At 55.1% G+C, this 16,916-nt stretch overlaps 1 protein-coding gene across 1 annotated transcript in view; it reads right to left on the bottom strand.

The window, feature by feature from the left end:
• ACSF3 (acyl-CoA synthetase family member 3) overlaps window positions 1-16,916 on the bottom strand; it is a 63,749-nt gene that overhangs the window by 24,506 nt on the left and 22,327 nt on the right. The window contains exon 7 of the mRNA XM_086620738.1: window positions 2,859-2,985. Coding sequence (XP_086476864.1) covers window positions 2,859-2,985 — 127 coding nt within the window. The remainder of the gene's footprint in view (window positions 1-2,858; window positions 2,986-16,916) is intronic.

Here is a 16,916-nt window from a genome sequence, read left to right as displayed (position 1 = left end):
TCATGACAACTCAATCACCACCAACAGCGACCAGAGACAACCAGAGACACCGCGCCGCTTTTTTCTGTTTCACGGTACGGCGCGTGCCGATGGTGGGACACCCCAGGGACGTGCCCTTGCAGGGACAGACTCCCCCCGAGGTGCAACACACCAGGGTTCCCCCTTCCAGTAATTATTCTTTGCCCGCTGACCCGCTGGTTCTTCCAGATTGCCATTAACGACAGCTGAGGAGTCATCCGCACCGTCTCCAAGTTTACCCTTGCCAAAACCTTTACCATCTCCAGGTGATTTCTCCCAACAGCCTGGTCAGGGGGGTGCCTGGCCGACCCCCCCAGCGGTGTGCCGCTGGGGGGGTCGGCCAGGCACCCCCCTGACCCAACCCAGATCCTCCCCCCTCCACCCCTTCTTTCTAGCTCTGAGCTTTGCTCCGCTAGCGAAAGGGTTAAGTTTTAATTTATACTGATTTCTATTTAATATCATTCTCTCCCCGTAGGAGCCGGCAGCTGTGAGCTGATTGTACTCTCTCATTATGCAGTCTGTATCACTAATGGCCTGTGACAAAGGCATGCCATCTTCCCGGCCTTACCCCCGAGAGCCAATTAAACACACATACTCCCTTCCTGTTTTGCAGCGCATTACAATGAAATTAAACGGAATTTCAAAATCATTTTCTCCTAAAGACATCTCTTTGCAATAATTAATGCGCGCTATTCCTCGGCAGCTGAAATATTCATCAGGAGCGTTGATGGGGAAAAAAAAAAAAAAGAAAAAAAATTTCAAGCTGATCATCTTGCACCCTACACGTCGCTTGATGATGCTCCGGTCCCAGCCCGCGGTACCCGCCCGGGATGGGGACCCGCGGTGACACCGCGGGCAGTGTCATTATTATAACAATAATAATAAATCACAGCTTCTTCGGGACCCGTAAATCAATAAGATTACACAGAGGGCATCAGAAATCCAGCCCTGCGGACCCGCCGGCGCTGCTGGCACGCAGCAGAAGCGGGGAACGGGGAAGCGGGAGCCGCGTGCACGTTAAGGGTCGGCACAAACGAGCCATCGCGCCCTTCTGCGCTCGCAAGATTACCGGGCGGTTGGGCTGGGGGCTGTATTTACCCCTGGCTGGCAGGAAGGTGGGCACACCGAGATACCAACCACCAGCCGGGGCCAGCGCCCGCTGCCTGGTTCAGTATTTAATATAAATTGTGGAACGGTGCCGGCGCACGGGAACCTCGGAGCGCTCCGACCGCTCGCCGAGCCACGCGCAGAGCGCGTTTGAAGCACATTATTCGTGGCCTGTCGCATCCATTCCATTTGGGAAAGGTCCTCAGCCTGGTAAACTCTTGAATTTGTTACCCTGCAGGATGGGCAGGATGAGACTGAAGAGTTCTCCTCCGAGAACGTGCCGTCCCAGTCACCGCAGCTTCCAGCAGGGATGGTCCCAACGGCATCTGCTGCTATCGCAGGGTAACGGGATCTTTTGCTCTGTTTGCAAATATTCCATAAAACCTACCAAGGCACACACAGGACCCACTTGCAAAAGGTATTATTATTATGATTAGAGTATTATCTTCTGACGAAATTTGATTTGAAAGAGGCAAATACCAGAGGTGTTCTCATCCCTGGAAACGTTTCAGAAACACTTCTCTCAGTTGAAAGGCAAACCCTCGGAAACCCAGAAAAGGAAACATTCCCTTTCCATTTCCACAACATGTCACGTAGAAATAAGATGAGCCTTGGCTTCAAATTAAAAGGTCTCTTTATTTGGAAGACGCAGACTTTTCACTTTAGAAAAATGTTCTGGCAATTTCAAAACCCCTTCCCGAACCGCTCTCACACTGAAGACACCCGCTGGGATTTTTCCCCAGGAAGTTCAGTTTTCCATCAATTACTATTTCCTGACCGACGAATGACAGTTCCTTGAGAAGTTCCCACGGATCCCAGGGGCCAAGCCCACCATCCCAGGGACACCCCATACAGCCGTGCTGCCCACGCACGTGGTTCCCACCCTACACACCTTGTTTCATAGATTTCATAGATTTCATAGATTTCTAGGTTGGAAAAGACCTTAGAGATCATCGAGTCCAACCATCCCTAATCCCCATTAAACCATATCCCCAAGTAGATCATCCACCCTATTCTTAAACACATCCAGGGATGGGGACTCAACCACCTCCCTGGGCAGCCTATTCCAGTGGCTGACAACCCTTTCAGAGAAGAAATACTTCCTAACATCCAGCCTGAATCTCCCCTGACTAAGCTTATACCCATTTCCTCTTGTTCTATCACCCATCACTAATGTAAAGAGCCCTTCCCCTACCTCCCCACCATCTTTTCTCAAGTATTTGTAGGCTGTAATCGGGTCTCCCCTCAGCCTCCTCTTCTCCAGGCTAAAGATTCTCTTCTCCATTCAAATACATCCATGACCAGGAGAGCAACTCCCCCACAGATGGCACGGCCGGTGCCAGGACAGATCAGCACCTCGGAGCTTACTGGGGGTTTCCCACCGACACAGTCCCCGTGTAAGTCACACCAAGTCCCTCCCGGTGCTCAGGTGCTGAGGTTGCAAAGTTTGAGCCCCCAGGAAACGTTAAGCACCGATACACTCTGCCCACACACAAACGTTCCTGAACGTACCCCGTTACTTGGGTGACTAATTACGGCCAACGCAAACGAAGCCCCTCCCTGATGCCGGCGTTTGGAAGCACGCCCAGCGCGCACCCCCAGCCAGGCTGTGACCACCCCATCTCCAAACCGCCCCCCAGCAGCCATGGACCCCCAGGGGTCAAACTGGAGCCTCTCCCCCCCTCTCCCCTCCCTGCCCTGCGCCAGACGCCGCGGGGAAGCCATCGCGGTACCTGTTTTGAACCAGCCGTCGGGCGTGAAGGCATCCGCCGTTTCCCTGGGTCTGTTCCAGTACTCGCGGAAGACGGAGGGTCCCTTCACCAGCAGCTCCCCTTCTCGCTCCTCGAGACCCGGAGTCACCTAGGACAAGTGCACAGTCAGGGCATCCCAGGGAGATGCAGCCACATCACCTCCGCCGCCTGTCCCCTGGCACCACGGCTGGCTAAGGACAAGCAGGACCCACGGCGTGTGCCCTCCCGGCTTTTACCACCCTCCGACACCGCTTGCAGGACCTCTTCCCTCGAGGGAAAGAGCTCCCCTAAGTGCCTTCAGTATTGAAAAGCACTGAAAATGTACCTCTGTGTTATAGGAAAACAAGATGTGTCACCCTGGCACGGCAGTCCAGGCAGGCTGACGCCTTCCAGCTGCTGGCAGGGGAGAGGAGAGGTCTCGCATGCAAACATGCGGGAAATGCTCTTGGAAAAGGGTTGGGAAATACTCTTGGGAAAGGGATGGTCCTTTCTGACCCTCGATGGCCTGATGGAACCAGCTTCACAAGAGTTCTCTGCACCCTGTTCCCACCACAGCACCCATCAGCCTCGCCCAGGGTCAGGTTCTTTCCCCAGAAATCATTTGGGAACCCACCCCTGTCCCTGGAGCCTCAGCACGGCCCAAGGAGTGGGCAGCTGGGGGGGCACAGAGACAGGGTGCTGTGCATTGCAGTCTCCAGGCACCCGACCAGGGCGCCCACCGCTCAAGAAGCCCCTCTCCCATCTCCCTTGGGTGAGGCTGCCCTTCCCATGGTGGGGGCTCTTGAGGGATGGATGAAAGCCCGTCATGGAGGCTGCATCCCTGAAAACTCCTTGTCCTGTCCTGGAGTGCTGCTCAGCCTTGGAAACAGGAGCAGCCGCAGGGGACACCGGCCACTGGCTGCACCGTGGCCAGGCTGGCAGCGGCGAGGGCCATCCCTGCCAGGGAAGGGAAGCACGGAGCGCTGCCCACAGCAGCGGGGAGATGGGATCCTGGTCTGATGTTGAAGGTGCAGCCACCGCTCGCCCTGCACATAGTAGATCTGCGGTGTCCTCGGGGACGAGGACCACCCTCCTGCCCGCCGCGGCCGCGCCATGCAGCCGCTGCGAGGCGGGGGACGCCACGCTGCCAGGACTGTGCCACGCTGCCGCCTGCTCTGTTGCCAGATAGAAAACTTCGCTTTCCAAAACTGTCAATCTTAACACTTTTTTTTTTTTCTTTCCTGAGGAGGTGGCAGGAAACACCATCTGATTTGGTCTCGGGGACGCGCGGCTCCTTTCAGGCTCAGCAGAAGGTAACGGTTGTAGTGACAACTCGGTACCCTGCAAACCTGCTCGGGCAGGTTTTCTATGGCAACAAAACAAATATCCTGCTGTTATGGAAACTGGAGAATCGCAGGAAGGTCACAGGCTTGCCTGACACGCCACGGTATCTCATCTCCCCTGCACGCACGTGGCTCTGTAATTACAAGGATGTGGGCAGGCTGAGAGATGAGGCACTACGGAGGCACGAGCCTCGCACCGCTCGCGGCACTGCGGTACCCCAAAGTCCTCTGCAGGGAAGATGTGCAAAGGCACTGCTGGGATGGAAGGTCGCTGCGAGATGTGCTTGTACGCGCCGCTCCGTCCCTTCGCAGGGAACATCCCGGTAACGGGAACTCCGAGCCACTTTGTACTTGAGCTGCTGCAACACGGATGAGATACACGTGGGACCCCGAAAGTTGGCAAATGCCAGAAAGGCAGCCGCGAGGGAACGCAGTAACAGCAGAACTGGAGCTCCAGGCAGAGTCCCAGGGCAGGGCAGGCTTTGTGGCTCCGTGGAAACAAAGCTTCTCTGATGGGAAACGCTTAGAAAGCTGCTTTTAAGGCACAATTTTTGGTTTAAGTCATTTCTTCCTGATGTCCTGTCTTGGAGGGTGGGGTGATATGAGGCTTTGTGCACACACAGCCCAGGTGCTTCCATGGAACGACTGAAATGTGTCCTGAGCCCCAGAGTCCTGGCTGTGAATCACCTCCACTGCCTGGAAGGTGCTGCAGGAGAAAAAGGTCCTTAATGCTGATGAAGGGAGTTCAGCCGAACGATGGCAAAGTGAGGATGGTGCTGGTTGAGCCCTCCCTGGGGGATCTGAAAGAGGGGGCCTGAGGATAGCGCAAAGAAACCTGAGATCCAGGAGAGCCCAGGACCAAACCTCCACAGCAGCAGCAAAAGGGCAAGGGGCACAAAGCCTGCGTGGGCACGCGTGGCAGGGATGTGTTGGTGCTGCAGAGGGACCAGCGAGGCAGGGTTTCAGTGCTCTTACCAAGGCTGTACATAGTTTTATGCTGTGGCTACTTCTTCTTGCTCCTTTTCCTCCTGGTCCAGCCATGGCATCACAAAACGAGCATCTTCCCTGAGCATCAGGTACCCCAGCCCTTACAACCCTGCCAGCGACCCCTCTCCTCCCGGGGGGGGTAACTCCACCCCATCTCAGCTAGAGATAATGAGCTATCAAAATTGCCCCTACATTACAGGTGCTTTAATTACTACTGTGAGCCTCCAAATTCAACCCCTTTAGCTGTCGGGCTGCTTCCGACTCCCCCGAAGGGGCTGGGCAGAGGTGGTGGAGGTGAGGACGGTGAAGACCTGCCAACAGTTGCCTGAGCTTCATCTACGGATCCTGCCAGACTTTTCCCTTCTGCTTGTCAGTGCTGAACACAAGAAGGGGTGTAAATTTGGCTACTACAAATGCTTTCAGCCCCAGCCTGCCTGGCCGAGCCCTGCTCTGCACAGGCGTTGCACGGTGCCAGCCGGCAGCGCCGGATACCACCCTACCTGCATGACCCGCACCGTGCCCCGATCGGAGCAGCGGAGCTGCCCCAGGGACCAATCCTGCCCGGTGTTTACCTGCACGCCGCGATGTCTGGTGCGAATCAAGCCTTGAACCAGCTCCAAATTTCTTGTCATATCAACTCAAAATTTTGGCAGCGGCTCAACCCACATCTTATCTCGAGCAGAGCTCCTTGGCAGCGGGCACCTCCCTGTTGTGTAATTTAATGATGTTATGGCTGGCTTGCAAACAGTAAACCAGAAAGGCCGTGACGTTATCTTAATAGCATTTTGCTTGCTGAACTCCGAATGTCACTGGCACCGCTCCCCGGCGTCGCAGAGGGGACGCGGACCGCCCCGGTGCCAGCAGCTTCTGCTGCCTGCAAACAGCCTAAATTAAAATTCAAGGTTCACAGCCTTTTATCTCCTACAACCCCCTGCACCTGATCCCTGCTAAAACCCCACGTACCCCGAGCTAGCTGGCTGCTAACCCACCCCGAAAGCCGCTTTTTTTCCGCGGCAGCGGCGCGGCTAGCCTGTTTGTTTCCTTTCTCCATCAAAGGAAAGTATTAGGAAGAATTTCTTCTCTGAAAGGGTTGTCAGCCCCTGGAATAGGCTGCCCAGGGAGGTGGTTGAGTCCCCATCCCTGGATGTGTTTAAGAATAGGGTGGATGATCTACTTGAGGATATGGTTTAATGGGGATTAGGGATGGTTGGACTCGATGATCTCTAAGGTCTTTTCCAACCTAGAAATCTATGAAATCTCAGCGGCGCCCGTTGCCGATGCGCTGGATCGGCGACGCAAGCAGCTGCTGAAAGCGTGGGATTGCTAATTGCACAGATATCCCCCTCTCCCAGTGCTGCATTTTAATGCACGTTTCAACTGCTTTAATGCATCCCAGCACCTTTAACAGCCGGGCTCGGCGCGGCCCCGAAGGCTGCCGTTTGAGAGCTTCCTGCTGGAAAACCGATCCGGCGAGCCGAGCCGGGCCAGGCGGCGCGCTAGATTAAGATTACATTTTCCACGGATGAAAATAAAAGGTTGTAATAAATCCTTTGAAGGACTAAATCTGGGTGATTATAAAAGGTGCCTTTTCCCCGCTTCCCTTTTACCTCGGTGCTAGGAGGTTTGTAAATAGCGGGGGATCCCCGCTTGGCAAGCGGCCCCGGGATTTGTTCAAAGTGGCCCATTTGTTTTCTTGCGGTCTCTGCTCGACGCTGCCCCGCGCTCCTCCGGGAGCTGCGGGAGAGGAGCTTGTAATGGGCTTTAATGGAATTAGGGGCTTTTATGGAGGAGGGCTGGGAGCAGCCTGGCTTTCGCTGGAAAGCAGAGGAGGCACTGCGGATTCCGAAGGAGAAACATGTGGAAGACACAGAGTGAAAGCGGGAAGGGGAGGCTTGGAAGGGGAGGTGATAACCTGTTATTGGGCCGATGGAATCGCGGGAAGGCAGACAAGCTTTTAGGAAAAAAACCCACCCAAACACCTTCTGCAGGTTGCAAACAGCGGCAGGACGCTGGGAGCAGGTCTCAGTGGGTCACGCTTCACTTCTACCAGATCCTTCCTTCCCCCAGCCCCCCAAAACCCAATAATCCAAACCTCTTCCCCAGGTGATGCTGCGGATCAGCATCTTCTCCCTGGAAGGACCTGAAAGGGACCCTGCAACTCTCGCAGCACGGGGCAGCGCGTTCGCAGAGGAGCGGTTTGCCAGGATGGGGAGGAGGGCAGCAGGGAGGAGGGCATGCAAGGGGCTCCTCTGGCCCTGCGATCTCATGTCATTTTCCTTTCACTCTTCCCTACTCACACTTCTATCCTTGGGTCCCCACTCCCTGTTCCACCCTCCTACCTAGCCACAGCCCACCTTCCAACTCCTCCACAGTCCTTCTCTCCATGAAGAACCAGTTCCCTGCAGCTCCCACCACCCTGGGCTCTCATCAGCCCACCTTCCTTCACCACCACAGTTTCCAGAGCAGGAGAGAAGGGCCCAGGCTGGGCACCATCACTGATGCAACCAAGAAAAGCAGAAGGATTTATGTTTGTGGGGAAGAAGGAGATGTTTCTGCAGCCCTGCCTCCTCTGCCACAGCCCGACTGTGCTGCTCAGCTTGGAAGCACTTGGCATTTTTCCCCGCCTTGTAAATAAGTGATTACTGTGATCAAAATAATTAAGCAACCTAGCCTTTTAAGTGACTAATAGAAGACAATAATTGATATGTGTGAGGTTTATGGAAGTGATGGAGCCCTTTCAGCAGTTCTTGCAGAGTAGTAACTTTTTTTTCTTTTTTTTTTGTTTTTGTTTTAAACATACCAGAGTGCAGAAAATAACATAACGAAGCCCCAAGAGCTGCCCCACCTCCTGCGCTGCACCCCAGGCTTGAGCTGTGGAGCACGGACACCCTGCCACACTCACCAGGTCCAGCTGCGGAGCACGGACACCCTGCCATGCTCACCAGGTCCAGCTGTGGAGCACGGACACCCTGCCACACTCACCAGGTCCAGCTGCGGAGCACGGACACCCTGCCACACTCACCAGGTCCAGCTGCGGAGCACGGACACCCTGCCACGCTCACCGGGTCCAGCTGTGGAGCACGGACACCCTGCCACACTCACCAGGTCCAGCTGCGGAGCATGGATGCCCTGCCACGCTCAGCACCACACTGCTGCTGAAGCTCAGCTGCCAGCAGCACCTCCAGACACGCTCCCTGCGCCCCATGGCACCACTCACTCACCCTGGGAAGGTTCCGGTGGCCCGGAGAGCGCCGCACACAGCGAAGCCTTTGCCACAACACGGCATCCCTGGGGCTGGGGGAGTGAGCGACTGTGTAGGGTTTGGTTGCCGGAGCGGCGTAACCCACGACCACGCTACATCCAGGACCGGTGTGGTGGGTGATGAGGGATGTGAGGACATGCTCACCCACCTCCTGAAAGGAAGCTGGAGACCAATAATCAGCTTGACAATGCCTTTTAATTGCCATCTCTCTGGGCCACACTTGAACGGATGTCCTGGAGGGGGAGGCTGGCTCGAGCGTTACCAAATTCCCAGAAAATCTGAACTCTCATGCACATTCACCATTAAAAATTCCCTGCTAAGTTGCGTGTTTTTGTAAAAGCATTATCGTTCCTCTGAGCTCCGTGTCCTGCAGCATCCTGCAGAAGGCAAGCAGGAGGCAATTTAGACACGGAACAATTTTCTTCCTGCTGGAAAAAGGCAGATTTTGCTCCTCGGGGACACAGCACAGAGAAACAACAACAACAAACAAAAAAACCCAACCAAAAAACCCCAAGCCCAGACTGTAATCTACGAGGCCACATTTCACATCTGGTTTTTTGCAATGTTGACTTTTAGAAAAGGGCTGGGAATAACACAGTCGATCTACTTTTCATTTTGGAGGGTTCTAAATTTAAAAGCAAGGCTGGTGCACAGTGGAGCTGGAACACTGAAACTTATTTCCAAAAAACCCAACCCGCTACTTACAGCAAACGTTGCTCCACGGAGAAGTGATTGTACGTATTTTTAGGCAATACTGAATTTTGAAGCTAGCAGACTGATTAACTCCAGATGATCCCAAAAGAACCACAGAAAACAACTCAAGTTTGGGAAAGGTCAGTCCTCCCCGCAGTTGTTCCATGGACCCAAAACTTCTTGATCTCTATTAACACCATAAATTAGACGTGTGACGCTGTTCCACAAACGCCAACAGCTCTCCACGCCGCCGTTCCCATCCCTCCTGCTTGCAGGCTCCAGAAGATAATAAACGAGGCGAGATGTCAGCACATCTTCCCACTCCCTCAGCTCTCCTCGTTAGAGCAAGGCTCCTGACGTGCGCTCGCAACGCCCGCTCCAATTCCGTGCTCGGGGGCAGGCAGAGGACCAGGCAAGGATTCAATTAGTGGCCCACCTTCGTTTTTTTTTCCATAAGCCCCACTTAAAAGTCGAGGTCAGGGAGGCTGTGACTGCAGACAATCGTGCTGCCCGAGAACCTCTAAGTGCTTCCTCGTGCTAAACCACGCTGCAGCGGCCGCTGTCCCCTCCTTTGGGCTGGAAGTGTTCTGGGGCAGAGACTGTTCCTCCTTCTTCTGGTCTCTGCTTCTGCTTCTCCACCACCACGGCCAGGGTTCTTCAGCAAACATCTCCAAGATGTGCTACAGCAGCGACGGCCTCCATGACCTGATGGAGGTCCAAGAAGGAGGCAGGTTTTAAGCGTGTGGGCTGAACCCCACATGGGGGTATCAGAAGGACTCAGGTGTGAAGGTTGCAAAATTCGAGTAGAAACAAGCAGCGGTGACCGCGTGGGCAGAGACCTGCTTTCACCTCAAGCTTCACGATATCAAAAGTGAACACTCCAGTGTCCCAGGCTCTCCTGGCACAGGCAAGGAAACAGAAAAGCGCTGAAGACCAAAACCAGCCATGATGGGACCAGGGAGGAATCCACCCCTTTTGTCCTTCACGCTGGGAGAACCAAGACTGCCAGCCTGGTGAAGGGGACTGAGGACACTCATCCCAAGTCTTCCTCCCCCTACCAGGGGGAACAAAAGCATAAAACAATAATAAAGAGACCAGTAGAGATTCTGAGGGTGCTACAACAAGGGTTAGCTCAAGGGAAACACTCATGGAAAGTGGGTTCTCCTTGACAGATGGATTCAATTTGAATGCGCAAGGAAATAGTCTTCTGGGATCAAGGCTGCTCCTGTGGCAAGAAAAGTTTTCAGCTGAGAAACAGGGGACACGATGCTAACATAATCTCTGCCTCCACTTTTATGACCAGGAAGAAATAAAATACAGCTATGGCCAAAAATAAAACAAAAAAATCAGAGGACAGACAGAAAGAAGGAAGGAGATATAAACACATATGACCAAGTTGACTAAGGAACTGGATGTCATCAATGAGAAGCAGCTAAAATGTTTTTACAGCAACGAGAACAGCCTGGGCAACAAAGTGAAGAAACTTGAATGACTTGGGCAGGACATAAAGCAGGATACGGAGGAGAGGAACCCGGTGAAACAGAAATCCTAACTGGAATAGACACAACTGCAGTGTCCAACACTGTGAGGGCTTTGGAAGGAGTTTTTGGAAGAAGCAGAGGTAAATGGAAAACAGGAAAAAATGCAGCGTGAGTTTACCAAAGGTGGATCATGCCAGAAAACCTCAGGACTGATGTTCCAGATAGAAGAAACGCAGCAGAGCTGATGGAGGCTGCCTTCAACAACGCATTCCCCACGCTGCCTGCCCAGGGGGTGGCCACTGATGGAAGAGACTGTGGGGCTGAGGACAAGATTCGTGAGGTGGGCAAAGACCCAGGCGGAGGAGGTGAAGCCCCTACGGTAGCCAGGCAGACTCGTCAGCCAGCCTTCGGCTTTCCATCACTCAGCTTGAATTTTGATCCAAGTTTCAAGCCAGTCTGACCCTGAATGAGTGATGTGCTGTCCTGACCAAGGCATCCTACGAGGCTTCAGCACCATACAGCACGTCCACTGCTGATGGGAGACGGAACTGGGATGCTGGAGGTAAGCTTCATCACCGAGAGACCTGTGGGAGGTACCAGTACAGGAGGATGAGATGCAGCAGGGACAAGAAAACTGATGAAAAATTGTACCATTGGCAGGAGAGATGTTGTGGAAGTGTAGAAGCACTGAGGACAAAGAACAAAGTGTTTTAGGCTGAGGTCGGATCAGGATAGGAAAGGAACAAACCAGGGTGGCTGTCTGGGACAGCCAGAGACAGGACTCCCTGGGCCAGGCAGTCACATCCCCACCAGCGTGTCCATACCCTTTCAGGAACACCAGGCATGGCTGGCACGTGCCTATCTCCAGCCTCAGGAGCTACGTGCAGGAGAAGAGCCAGGTACATTCACGCCAGCTGTTTCAAAGCACCTGGATGACGACACAGAGGAGACAACCACACCAGAGGTCCATGTGCAACAGCATCTCCAAGGGGGACTTGGCCCAGAGAGGTGTCAAGTCCTCAAGTCCATGGCACCCACCACCCCCACCCATGGGCAGCAGCCACGGGAGTGCCCAGACCTTGGAGGAAGCCTCCAAGACAACCCTGGCAGCTCAGTGATGACTGAGCACCTCCCCACGGGTTCTCTGGAGATCTGGGATGAACGTGAGCGAGGTGGAGCCACTCCTGGTCCCCTCCACAGGGGCACCAACAGCCAAGACCTCCGGTCATAACAAAGGGTGACGGTGCCAGCTGCCCCCAACGCCCGCAGCCCCGCGGAGGCGCTGGCAACCAGCAGCAAGCTGCTAGCAGATGGCAGAGCCGCGGGGGGCACGGGGAGGCGGCGCCAGGAGATGCTGGTGACTTTTGGGAGGGATGGCCGCAGCCGAGCCGGTTCCCGTCCAGGACGACAGCTTGCATATGGATAAACAACGAGACAATTACAACCTTTGAGGGGGGGTGGTGGAAGAAAAGCCCATGGCTGCAGTGTCCTCCTGCTGCCAGCTCCTGCAACCCATCCGTCCCGCACGGCTCCCTTCGCAGCCTCATCACGAGAAAATTACTCGCCATAAAAGCCCTGGCTAGAGCACCACGTCAGATACAGCTGTGAAACCATTTATCTATTGATAGACCCCTATTGTCAGGGACTGGGGTTTGTCTTTCGTGCAAGCGAGCAATTTAGAAAAGGAAGGAGGGGGAAAGAAAAAATCCAACAAAAATGACAACCCAAAAAAACCTCCTAACAAACAAATAAACAAATAAAGAAGGAGAGAGACAATACCCGACAGCTCGCAGGGTTTCCAGGCCTCTGCCAGCTGGGAAGCTCAGCGTATGAAATATGCATCGCGCTGAACAAAGCAAACTGAAATGCTCGGTGCTGGAGAGCTGTAACCCTTTCCTGGGCACCGGAGCCTGGCACGGGGAGAGCGAGATCCCTCGGGTTGCCAAAAAGTTAAGGGGAAAAAAAGACCAGGAGAAAAAACCAGCCAGGGCTGTGGGTCAGGAGGAGCGCTGGCAGTTTCCCCTACACCAGCACCCAGGTTCTGTGGGGAAAGAGCCTGATCCTACAGGATCAGACGAGCTCAACGGGCAGCTGCTTGATGCAGGTTAAATGTTCAGGAACTGCTTGGGACGTGAGCGGCTGCAGGAGCGATAGCTGGGATGGCTCAAAGCAGGGAAAGCTGCTGCTGTCCCCTGATGTCCACTTCCACACCTCTGCTCCCCAGGGATATATCGGAGGAGGAGCGCTTCTCCGAGCACTCAAAGGACAGCGTCTCTCCAGGGGATCACTCTCCTGCACAGGGATGGGGTGGGGGACACTGTGTCAGCGTGCAGGCACCCAGCCTGGGGCCACCATGACTCTGATAGGCAGTGCCACCCCCTGCTCCACCACAGCTGGTCCTGTCCCACACCAGGTTGCAGAGCATCCTCAGCTGGAACAGACCACGCAGCGGCTCCGTCAGGCTGGAGCAGGTTGTTCCGGCGTTGGCAGCAGTGATGCAGCTTCATCTTTCTGCCTGTCGCCCAAGGGGGAACGTAAAGCCAAGCCTGGGCAGTGACCAGGACAAGGCAGAAGGCAGGGCACTGCCAACGGCCTGATCGCACATGGCTCCACGTCAGCTCGCAGCCCCAGGGTCCTGCAACGATTAGCAAGGAAGTGGCACGAGAGCCAGCAAGGAAACCTGAGCAAACAGGATGCAACAGAGCACGAGGCTCATGAGAGCTGCAAGGAGATCGGAGGGCGTGAAAGGAATCCAGCACTCTAATCGAAGGAAGGGAGAAAATGAAGGGAAGGACGGAGATCCAGCAAACTTTCAGCTAAGCAGATTATTGATCTTCAGGGTGTGCCAGAAACCAGCTTTGCAAATTACAGCACTCCCCTGCTGCAAGCTCAGGCGGTTACCGGATGGTGAAGCAGAAACGCTGCCCACCTCCCTGTTCCAGCCACCCACACGCCTTCCTCCGCCACCACCACCACGCTCCTGCCCGCATCCTGCTGCAGCGGGACGCGTAAACGTGTCCAAAGGGTGACAACGGGAAAGGAAACGGCGCGATCCCCCAGCACCTAATGGGAGAGACGGTGTTAGCAGGGAAGAAACAGCCCCGAGAAAGTCCATCATCTGTTGTGGTGGGGCAGCAGCAGGCAGAAACCTCAGCCCAATGTGGCCGGGGTGGTGGTGCCCTCGCGAGGCTCCGCACAGCCAAGCAAACATCTCCTTGGCAAAGGCAGGCAACAACGCGCCGAACGCCGGCACCATCACCGGCTCGCAGGAGCCGAGCAGGGGAATAGGGATGGCTCGGAGCCTGGCTCCTGCCAGGGTGCTCAGCACCCCACCGGATCCGGCCCACCGCGCTCGCCCTTAGCCCTCCGTGCTGCCGGGCACGGCCACCCCATGGCACGGCCGCCCCATGGCACGGCGCCGTGCTCCCGCCACGGCCGGGACTGGCTCCGGTTTGGCAGTTTCGTTATGATCTGTGCCACGGCACAGATGGGCACGGCGCTTTCCGTGTACGGAAGGAGCTCCCTGCCCTGAAAGCCATACAGCTGACGCAGACGGCAGGCGCTCGCCGTGCCAGCCCGGCTGCCACGAGGTGTTTATTTCCAGCAATCCATTACGGGATATTTAGTAATTTTTCATAGTATCAGTGCCAAACCAGAGAGAAATGCCTGGAGCAGGGATGGGGCTGTGGATACACGGATCAAAGCCAGGCAGAGTGGGTGCTGGCAGGGCTGCGTGCTTCCTGCCACCGGCACCATCGCCACTGTCCTCCTTCCACCAAGACCCCTCCACGCCTTTGCCAGGTCTGCACCACAGACCTCAACCCTCTACCAACGTGCTGTAAGCCTGGCAGGCCTCCTGTGAGGATGGTGAGGAAGTATTTGTTTATCCCTTCTCATAAGAGGCAAGGAAAAGGCCATGGCAGAGTTGCCCGGTGGCACAGGCAGGGAGGGTGTTCTCATCCCGAGGATAGCCCCTCTGCCATGGAGAAGCTGATGGAAACAAAGCCAGGCCTGTCTTTGACTGGTGGAGCGTGATGAGCGCTCGGACTGTCAGATCCTCCTTGTTTTAAATAAATTCCACTGACGTACTCTCTTCTGACATAAATTATTAACCAAGCACGACACACACAGCGTGCCAGCAGCAGCGTCTCCGGGCAGGAACAGGCAGCAGGTGAGGCTTTCTGCCTGTGACCGCAGGTGTGAAGCAGTTAAATGACACCATCCCTGGGACAAGAGGTGTGCCAACACGGCTGCCACCTGCCCGCCAGCGCGGCCACGCGATGGAAAGTCACGCTCCATACCCAGGCCATACGAAAACCAAACTGCTGGCATCTCCACGCGTCCGTCTGTGCCAAGATGCACTGAGAGCAGCGACTGTTTTGCCCAGCACGGCCCTTCTGACAGCCCCAGGGCCAGAGAGGCAGGCGGCTCCACTCTGCTCCTGGAAATGCTGTGGATGTCCTAGAGGCATCCAGCCAGCCACGGTCTCCGAGGGTGGCCCAAAGCAGATGGGACCATTTCTCTCCCTTCAGCCTAAAGAAGCTCCCAGTTAAGCTGGGACAAGGGGCAAGGTAGACGAGATGGGAACAGCCTTTCAGAGAGGGACCAACCCATCAGCCAACGTCCAGACGCAAACTCTACCACCTCCCCACATGCTCCCCAGCTGATGTCTTGAGAATTCACCAGAACATTCCAAAAATCCCCAAGGGAGAGCCTGACGGAAAGCCAGCCATCAGCAAGGGGCACGGGGCCAGCACTGCTGGGAGCTCCTGAGACGTCGGTATGGACCTCAGCCACCTGCACTGGGGACTTCTGAAGGGTGTATGGGGGAAACGGCTGGGATAAAGGGGCAGTTCCTCTGCCCCAAATATAAACTCGAGCAGCCTGAAGCCAGACACACAAGAAGTGTTATGTGTCAGCTCTCTGAAGGCCTGAGGGGTGGTGGGCTTCCAGCACCAGACGCAGGTCATCTGGGCTCCCCTTCTCCTCCAGTCACTCAATGCAATCAGAACGAAGGGGAAAGAGTATTGAGCATTAAAAAAAACACATTAGATATTTCTTCCTCTCCTAACTCAGAAGAACAACGTCCACGGTTCATCCTGGAAGTCGCTGCACTTTGGGGATTCTTGTGTCTCAGATCTAATATGTAAAGCACCTAGAGATCCCTTAGGGTGACAAAAAGCATTATAGGACCATTATTAAAACGGATACGTTATATTTCATGTCTCAGTTCCACACAAGTGGAAAAAAAAGGCCAAGATGTAACTCCAAGACAGGCGACAAAACCGTGAAACATGACGCTCATCCAGCGAAGCGACAAAACGGGATGTGGCTTCCTGCTGGGGCGGCTGCTCCAGGTCTCCTGCTTCTCCCACTGCCCAGCCACGCCACGGCAGTGACACAGAGCAGCAAACCTTTTGTATTTTTAACAAAAGCCACAATCCCTGGGTGGTGCCCCTCAGCGCTCCCCGGGCCCGTTTTGCCTGTCTGGGGTGGGATCCAGAGCCCTGTTACGGCACCAGAACACAGAACACGACGTGCCACAGCCTGACCACAACCCACACGCCGGGCTGCCCGTGGTCCCACCAGCTCCTCCAGCTGCCAGCACAGGTGATGTAGAGAAAAAAAAAAAAGGCTTTCTCGAGCTTTTCCCCAGTACTTACACCAGCAGCATCTCTGGCATACTCTGTCACAGACTGGGAAGCTCCTTTTGGACCCTTGGCATGTATGTGGCCGGATGAGAAGCTATTTCCCCAGAGGAACGAGTGAAGTGATGTGTTTCAGGTTGGATCTCATGCCTGCCTGTCTCCCACCCACACGGCGCACACGACTGCTGCCGTAATTCCTCTCACACTTACAGCATCCAGCCGTTCAGCCGAGCCCGTACATCACCTGGCTATCGATCCGCCCGAGGCGACGTGACCTGCACCCACAACGAGGGTGCAAAGGAGACGTGGCAGGAATGCAGACCCTCGCAGGCTGTTTCTGCAGGGAGAGGAAGGGGCTGAGGCAGCACCTTGGGCTGGGGGCTGCTTCTGCAGTGGGGAACACACAGCCCCCCAACACGGGGCAGTTCATGGGGACTTCACCATCAAGGATATCTGACTTCTGAGATGCCAGAACTGCTGGTGCAGACACCACTTGGCAGTTGGAGCTGGGCATGGAGCTGGACTTTCATGGAAACCTGATGGGCTTCCCCCTGCGGTGTTTCAAAACGAATGCAACCCACAAGGTCCCTCGTCCTGTCCTTCCAATTCTCACTGCTAAACCCCTGATCAAACCCAGGGAAATAAAC

Source organism: Tauraco erythrolophus, chromosome 15 (assembly GCF_009769465.1).
Source record: "Tauraco erythrolophus isolate bTauEry1 chromosome 15, bTauEry1.pri, whole genome shotgun sequence".
Lineage (NCBI taxonomy): Eukaryota > Metazoa > Chordata > Aves > Musophagiformes > Musophagidae > Tauraco > Tauraco erythrolophus.
Note: the sequence above shows the minus strand (reverse complement) of the source record. Positions and strands in the feature narration are given on the sequence as shown.